At 52.6% G+C, this 8,085-nt stretch overlaps 1 protein-coding gene across 1 annotated transcript; it reads right to left on the bottom strand.

Moving 5' to 3' along the window:
* Positions 1-4,437: 4,437 nt before the first annotated feature.
* On the bottom strand, positions 4,438-5,670 carry FOXE3 (forkhead box E3). The gene has a single exon (XM_027894886.1). It carries the CDS (start codon positions 5,668-5,670, stop codon positions 4,507-4,509), a length of 1,164 nt encoding a protein of 387 aa, XP_027750687.1. The 3' UTR covers positions 4,438-4,506.
* Between the last annotated feature and the right edge of the window lie 2,415 nt (positions 5,671-8,085).

Genomic DNA, 8,085 nt, shown 5'->3' with positions numbered 1-8,085 from the left:
TTCTCACTGTGCTTCCATTTATTTCCCTATTTTCACTCTATGGAGAAGAGCTGCAGGGGACAGCCAGCACAACCCAACCCTGAACCCTGTCCCCAGTGATGGCTTAGGAAAAGGGTAGAAGAAGGCATAGCCAGAGAAACCCTTCCTCTCTGAAATCTCCCCAGAGTCAGCAACTTGTGTTTTAGGTATTTCCCAGCCTGGAGGTTGTATCCAACCCCTTGTGTTTAATAACGACCGTTCCTGAACAAGCCTCCCCCTGTCTCATCCTTACCGTACCCCAGGCTTCCCCGATGCCCTGTTCCCCGCCCCCAGTCATGCACAGGACCGACCCCAAAGGTCGGGATGCTGCCGGTACATGCTGAGCACCCCTGCCGGGAGCCGGGAGCGGCTTCCCAGGGCTTTCCACTGGAGGTCAGTGTTGGCCTGAGCACGCCGGTTGTCACTCCGGGCCACCTCGCCCCTGCCACCCCCCACACCAGCCCATGCCGGGGCTTTACACCCGTGGAGTAAAGCGGCAGAGGACAGAGCAGAGTTGCTCTTGCTCTGTACAAACACAGCAGCTCCATCACCTGCTCCTGCCTGAATATGAACGACCCAAATATAAAGGACCAAAATATGATGTAGCAGAGGTGCTGACCTAACACAGATACTCCAAGATGTAGCTCAGAGCTTGGGAAGTGCTGACTCCCAAGATGATAATTTGTTAAAAACTCATTATTGCCTGGCAAAGTCAATCTCAGCCCATCCCACTGCACCCACTGCCCACATCCCCATCACCATCTTACTTTACTGACTCAGTCTTGACCTCCAAGAAACACCACTGACTGTCTTCAAGCCATGTATTTGCAAAGGGCAAAGCATTGCAAAGAATAAAAACTAGTTATGGTGTAACATTTCCAGCACTGGGACTGCCAGTGGACAGCTGGCAGCATCCAGACAAAATCCAACTCTACCAGAGGGACTAATAAGTTCTTCAGGAAATGTGTTTCAACTAAAATTTCAGGTAACGCTGTGTTTGTTTGTAACAGGATGGAAAACACTATTTATAGCATGGGAATCTAATCTGGAAGGAGCATTTCTTACTGCTTGTTTGAACCTGTTGGAAGCAGCAGGAAGGTGGTATGAGCATGAAACATGCAGAATGCTGCCATACTCAGAGAGATGCAGCAGCTTGGTTGGTTCTCCCTGGGCAGCCGGTGTTTCCCAGAGCACAACAAGCATCCTTTCAAAGTGGCAGCTCATTTTGGCTATGTGTTTCTGAATGTGCAGCCCGAGTTACCTGATTTCAACCTGATTTGCAAAGAGTTACTCACAGAGAAGTCAGACAAGATAGCCCAGATCACCACCTAAATCTCTTTGGTATTCAGGATCAACTCCACCTCCCCTGTCGGCAGCTCACAGGCTCGAGACAGGGCTCTCCCCACCATGGGAAGTTCAGAGTACCTCTTGCCATCACCCTGAAGGATGGCATTCATTCCACAGTCTTAGAGAGCATAAAAAGTTTTGCCTCTGTCTTTTGTGTGAGCTCGAGATAGTTGCAACTGTCATTACATAATATTCCCTGAAGTCCCTAAATAAAGAGGGGAGGATTTCAAAGGAGACTTGGTTTCACAAGCTGAAATCTGGGTGATAATTACTCCTGCTTCATTCAAATCCCTCTTGTTCACTACACAGGGACATCGAAAAGACACTAAAACAGATGAAGGGCTCAGGTATAAACTTTACAAAGCTTAAAACTACTCTGTCCCAGCAAGGCTCATGCTTTACATGACACCTTAATCCTACTCATTTGCTAGATTCACCCTAACTGTAAACAAAGCTTTGAAATGAAAGCTTAAAAGCCTGGTTGGGATACATTAACTTAACCAAGAAGACACTCTTAAGGCATTAGTTTAATGACAATCACAATACAAGTTGCCAGCGTTTTGTGTGTGTGAGGATTAGTATCTGCAGGAAAAAGAAGAAAAGGGGGTTGTTTCTCCTGGTTTTCAGCTGTTTGGCAGTGTAAGACCCATGGTGAGGGTGGTTTATTGATACTTGCAGGGGGCTCTGGGCCAGGGCTGTATGGCAGACAGGGATATACCAGGTCCTGGGAAGACATGCAACCCAACACTGCACAGCAGGATTTGTCCCAGCACACAGCGATAGAGTCATCTGCTCCCTCTGAGCCAGGTTTTCAGGGATTCAGTCCACTGTGGTGGATCTGGTGTGAAGCAAGAATCTGAAGGGGGCTGAAGAGACCCCTCTTGCACAAGCACAGGGCTGGGATAGGTCTCTTGCAAACGCATCCTTAGATCCTGAGCTGGGTGCTACTCTCCAGAGAGCTCTGTGGCAGGAGGGCACAGGCAGCTGGGGGAACAGCAGCAAGCCACAGCCCAGCCCTTCAGGGACCCTGAGCCCCCATGGCTTCACCAGTACTTAAAACCCAGAGATGCCAGGAAGTTGGAAAGCTCCCTGACACCAGCTCCCTGCTCCTGCAAGTCTTCAGGGTGACTGGGGAGGAGCCGGCACAGCCCAGTTTGAGATGTCAGAGCTTGGCTGACTCTTCCCAGTGCATCCCACCCGGGCAGAACCAACTACAGCATCTCCTGCCCACGTCCTCCATCCAACACTGCTTTTCTTTCATGCCAGTACCTGGTTCTTCCCTACCTCTGCAACCCTCCTGCTCATGGTGCAAAACCAGCAGAGCTGACACCCTGGATACTCAGGCAAGATTTCAAAAGTTCTTTTGTTAGCAAAACATTGCGGGATGGGGCCCTGGGAATGAATGTGAGCTATGACAAAACGTTCTTCCTGCTGACTGTCCTTACAAGTGATTATTTCAGCATCCTTCTAAGTCATCTCTGCAGATAGAATGTCACAGGCAGGAATGGCATGTTGCAACTTTCCATTAGGTGGAGGACGTCTGCCTATAGAGATCTTCTGCAGAGAGCCGATGTATTCCAAGGGGTAAGTTTTTTCACAACACCCTTTCCGAGCAGGGTTATCTCTAAGGGAAAAGCACAGAAGCTGCTACTGGGACCAGTGTGAAACTGCAAGGCTCAAGCTGGAACGACCAGAGAGGAGACTCAGCACCCAGCACTCAGCTGAAGGTGGCAGAACAGATCTAGGCCAGTTTTTAGAGACAGATGGAGTCCAAATTTTAAGGAAGCCAAGAAGAAAAAATAATTTTCTTCCCTTCCCTCTCATATTAATCCCCCTCTCTGTTTCTATGAAGGATATAGAATGAAAGAATGAAAAGCCACAAGCTCCCAAGCTGTGGACAAAAGCTGACTCCTTGGGTACCCACATGTGCACCAGTTTTTGACTGTGCCCAGACGCTGGGGAATAAGATGCTGTTTTACATCAAAGCTCAACCGACATCCAACTCCTCCTTAGAGAGAAAGGTGCAATAAGGACTATAGAAACTGCTCTGCTTCAGAGGGCACGCTTGAAAAACAGGAAAGAAATCCTAGCTTGGCACCAAAGGATGTTTAAATTTAAAAAAAAAAAAAAAATCTAAATCCGGGGATGGGAAATTCTGCCTTCAAACCTGGTGAGACAGTCTGGCTGGCAGTCCTGTAAATAAATAGCAGCAGCCTGGCCAGTGAACAGGTTAGAATTTTAATTGATTTTGTTGCTAGGAAGAAAAAAATACGATCTTCTAATTCGATGTGCTAAATCAGAATTTCACCTGCAAGGGGTTCCTCGGAGGGAAGACACATTCCATGTACACAAATGGAAATCATCAAGTCCAGTAAGAGCTGCATAGGCAAACCTTACAGGAGTTACCATTCGGTTTTAAGAACATCATAATAAAATAGAGAGCTTTGGAAAGTGTCACTAAAAATGTTAAGACGTGGCAGTGTCACAACAGCAGCACGAGTCCATTTCCCACCAGTTACAAGACTATAATTTCCTCTTGCCAAAATCCATCCAGAGCCAGAGGAACAGCAGCACTGGTCACGTTGGAAGAAAAAGCTTTATTTTAAAAAAGTCCTTTCTAACAATAGAGGTAATTTTTAAAAATAGTAAAAAGAAGTAGTCAAGTTGGGATTTCTTTTCCTACAGGGAAAGGAAACGATAAGCATCTTAAATATTCATTTAAAATCCAGTGAACTTGTTTAGTGGGATTTTTGGATAACTTTCGTTCCAGTTACACCGGAGGCACCCAGGGAAGAGAGGAGAAAGCCCATTTGTGGGAGTTTCCTGCACCTTACACTGTGCACCCACCTCCTGGCTGTGCTGCTCCTCACCCTAGGGGTGCACTGCTGCAGATGGCATCCCTGGGGCCAGGCTGTGCAGAAGGACAAGCCCGGGGAGCCCTGCCTGGCAGATGCAGCCAGAGTTGAGGTGGAAAAACAGATCATTTTGCCTCTACCTCAAAATCAGCTGAGAGGCAGAGGACCTGAGTCCTCCCACGCCTGTGTTTGCTCCCCCAGCTGGCCCCCACAGCAGGGAGAAGTCCACTTGCCCAGAGATGCTCCTGGGAGCCTGGGGACGTCCAGCCAAACCCCCTCAACCCCATCACATGTACCGCTCCAGACCAGCAGGGAAGTTGGGCTGCCTCATGTAGGTGTTGCTGGAGCCGAACTGGCCGAGGGGCGACGCAGAGAGCCCCAGGAGTTGCTCGCCATGCTCGGAACAGGCCGGAGGCCGCATGGCTGGCAGGGCCAGTCTGTTGGGAGCCCCGTAGAGCTGCGGGCTGCTGGGCGAGTAGCTGCCCTGTGCCACGGGCAGGTGAGGGGGCGAGGCAGCATAGGGGTAAGCCAGGGTGTTGGGGCCAGCCCGGCCCAGCAAGCCGGGGCTGACAGGCTGTGCCTGGAAGCAGGGAGGCTCGGAGCTGCTGGCGGAGCAGGAGGGAGCCAACTCGGCTCCGGGCAAACCCAGCGATGGGTGGCCCAGCTCGGAGGGCGGTGAGGGCTGCAGGGCCTGCTGCCCGCTGATGAGACTGTCGATGCTGAACATCCTGGGATGCTGTGCCGGCGGTGCTGCCCCGGTTGCATAGGGGTGGAAGACAGTGCTGGAGAGCTGGGGGCCATAGCCAGGCGAGCAGAGGGCATTGGGGTAGGGTGCCGCCGGTGCTGCGGGGCGGCCGGCGGGCGGGGGAGTGAAGGCGCTGGAGTTCTGCATGTAGCCGGGGTAGGTGGTGATGTCGGTGCGCTTGAAGCGCTTCCTCCGGCGCAGGAAGCTCCCGTTGTCAAACATGTCCTCTGCAGCCGGGTCCAATGTCCAGTAGTTGCCCTTGCCGGGATGTCCAGGCTCCCGGGGGATCTTGACGAAGCAGTCGTTGAGGGTGAGGTTGTGGCGGATGCTGTTCTGCCACTTCTTTGGGTTCTCCCGGTAGAAGGGGAAGCGCTCGGTGATGAACTTGTAGATGCCCCCCAAGGTGAGCTTCCTCTCGGCGGCGTTGGCGATGGCCATGGCGATGAGGGCGATGTAGGAGTACGGGGGTTTGCCCCGCTGCACCGGCCGCTTCCTCCGGCGGCCCCCGGCGGGGGGCGGCGGCTCCTCGGGGGGCGGCGGCGGCGGGGCAGGGCTGCCCCCTCCGCCCCGCGGCTCCGGCTTCACCGGCGGCGCCTGCGGAGACCCCCGGGGCGGCCCGGGGGAGCCGGGGCTGGCCGCGGCGGCGGGGCTGGGCGCCGGCAGCGTGCACATGCCTCGCAGGCAGGGGAAGCCGGCCGCGTTCATATACGGCCCTCGCCTTCCTCCTCCTCCTCGTCGGAGGATGGGGGGGAAGCGGCGGGAGAAAGAGCCCCCCCCGAGGGGAGGGGAAGGGGGAGAGGGAGGGGAAGGGGAAAGGGGCTGGCGCCGCGGCAGCTCCCTGCGATGGGGAGGTCAGTCCCGAGCCGCTTTGCAATATATAGGGCGTTCGCCCCCCCGGAGGGGCGTGCGGTGCCGGCCCGCCCGGCCCCTCTCCCCCGACGGGAGGAGGAGGTCCCCGGGGAGGGGTCCCGACTCCCATGACTAAATCCCCCAGCCTCTCCTGGGGTTCGATCCGCAGCCGTGCCCCCGAGCGGTCACTCCCCCGGGGGTCCCGGGGCCAGCGCTGGGCCGGCCCCGCTCAGAGGCACTTCGCTTTCCTCGGAAGAGGTGTTTCCTCCCAGGAGAAAAACCAAACAAAACCAGTTCCGACGGCCAGCCCGGAGCTAGTTTGGTACCGCCGCCAGCCCCCAGCAGTAGAGCAGGTAACCTCCCGCCGGGACCCCTCCTGCGCTTGGATTTCGTTGTCTTTTTTCCCTATGGAGAGTGCTTAGAGTTGGCCCCAAGTCAGTGCCGGCAACAGCCAGGGATTCTCCACGAAACCAAGCCCCTCGGTTTAGTTACTATGCAGCTTGGTGAGACCTCCTGGGTAAGGAAATCCTGGGAAAAGGTTTTTTCCTTTTTCCCGAGAGAAAGAGAAATGGTCCCCAAAGCTCAAAGGCCGCCTGCAGGTACCTCTCTCAGTGCGGGCAAGGGATGCAGGAGAGGGATGGCGCTTTGGGGCTGGACAGGGGAAGTGGAAGTCACTTTATCACTGCAGACAATCTGAAGCTGAAAGAAGACACTCGTCTCAGAATGCCCTATTGGTTTTTGGAGAAAACCTCTTCAGTTCTCAGCCGGTGCTCCAGAGCGAGCTGGCTGGGCAGAACCGCGGCCCCTCATCCACATGCCGATACCAGAGCTGGGGGCTGCTGGCTGCTTTAGCGGCGCCAAAATAGCCAGGAGCTTTCACACCGTCCTCACCCATTGCTGCCGACCGTCACCTCCAAGCCAGATGCCCAAGGAGCCCCCAGCACGTAAGGGAGCTGCTGCATAAGGGTGGGCTGGACAAGCCGGGGGGGATTTCTATAGCCAGATCACAGCTTTATACGTAGCTACATGTCCATGTCCTGAGAAGGCAGATGGAAATGTCTAATTTCTACACCATTAATGAAGTGGCAGGTCCCTTCACATGTGTGTGGAGTAAAAATTGAAACCTTCAACTTTGTAACTTGGTTGAAAGTATTTCCAGTAGCAAAGCATGATGAAAGCCTTTCTCCACAGAGGGAAACAGGTGATCTTGATCGGGTCATATCATCCTTATTCCTTCCTCTTTAAACTAAAAAACCATACTGTCTTTTGGAAAAGAGCCTTCAGCTCTTTCCTTTAAGCATTACCTAGTGGTTTTAAGTTCACCATCCAGGTTATCTCCCACCATCACTCATTCCCCTTCTCGTGCCTGTGTGTGGTTTTGTCCTTGCTTTATTTTTCCTGCAGATATTTGTGGCTCTCCTTCCCCTCTCCGGGGCTCAGTCAGGGAATTGTGGTCTAACAGAACCATGGCGAGTCCAGTCCTGTCCTGACACAGAGCAGTGCTGTTGCAGTAAACTGCCTCAGTTTTCATTCTGCCAAATTAGGGTAACAACAGGAGTGTAGGTGCTGGCTGGAGGACAGAGAGCAGGTGAAAAAGGGTGAAACACGGCCTTAGGGAAAGGTGCCTTTCTCCACAGAGATCTTTAGAGAGGAAAGCAAGTGAAAGGCACAGCTGGGACTATTCATTCACTTTGGGAGAGACATGGGAAAAAGAATGTAAGATTTGTATTCCCCTGGAGTGTGCATTTAAATCAAGCAAGTATCAGAATACAGCTAGTTCGTTTCAGTCAGAGGATCTGACTTTTCCACTCACTGGAGAGGACGGCAGGACAGATGCCCAAGAAGGGAGCCACTAAAGATCACTGCAGAATGCATGAACAAAATTAACCCCCTGGGGGAGAAGGAAACCTTCCACTTTGCAAACATCAGCTGGTGAGCTTTTCACGTCAGTGCGAGGATTGTAACGTACTCTGATCTGGCAAGAATAGTTTTGGGAGGGAAAAGGGTTATGGACTGGAAAAGAGGAGTAGCTTTTCTCAGTCATATTAAATAGCCCTTACTTATCACTCACTTTTTTTTTTTTTTTTTTTTTTTTTTTTTTTTTTTTAAAGTCTAAACAACAGAAAAAGAGTTGGAAAAGAAAACCCACCAGTATAGCTGGATCTGGAGCAGCCTGCACCTGAGATCAGATCTAGCAAAGGAGGAGACATCTCATCTGGACGATGGGTTCTGAAAACCCAACGGCTTTAAGTGTTTGTAGTCTGAGGCCCT

The sequence above is a fragment of the Empidonax traillii genome, unplaced genomic scaffold, assembly GCF_003031625.1.
Source record: "Empidonax traillii isolate 1590-97213 ecotype Southwest subspecies unplaced genomic scaffold, ASM303162v1 scaffold15:size5535645, whole genome shotgun sequence".
Lineage (NCBI taxonomy): Eukaryota > Metazoa > Chordata > Aves > Passeriformes > Tyrannidae > Empidonax > Empidonax traillii.
The sequence above is the reverse complement of the archived record's forward strand: the minus strand, read 5'-3'. Positions and strand labels throughout refer to the sequence as shown.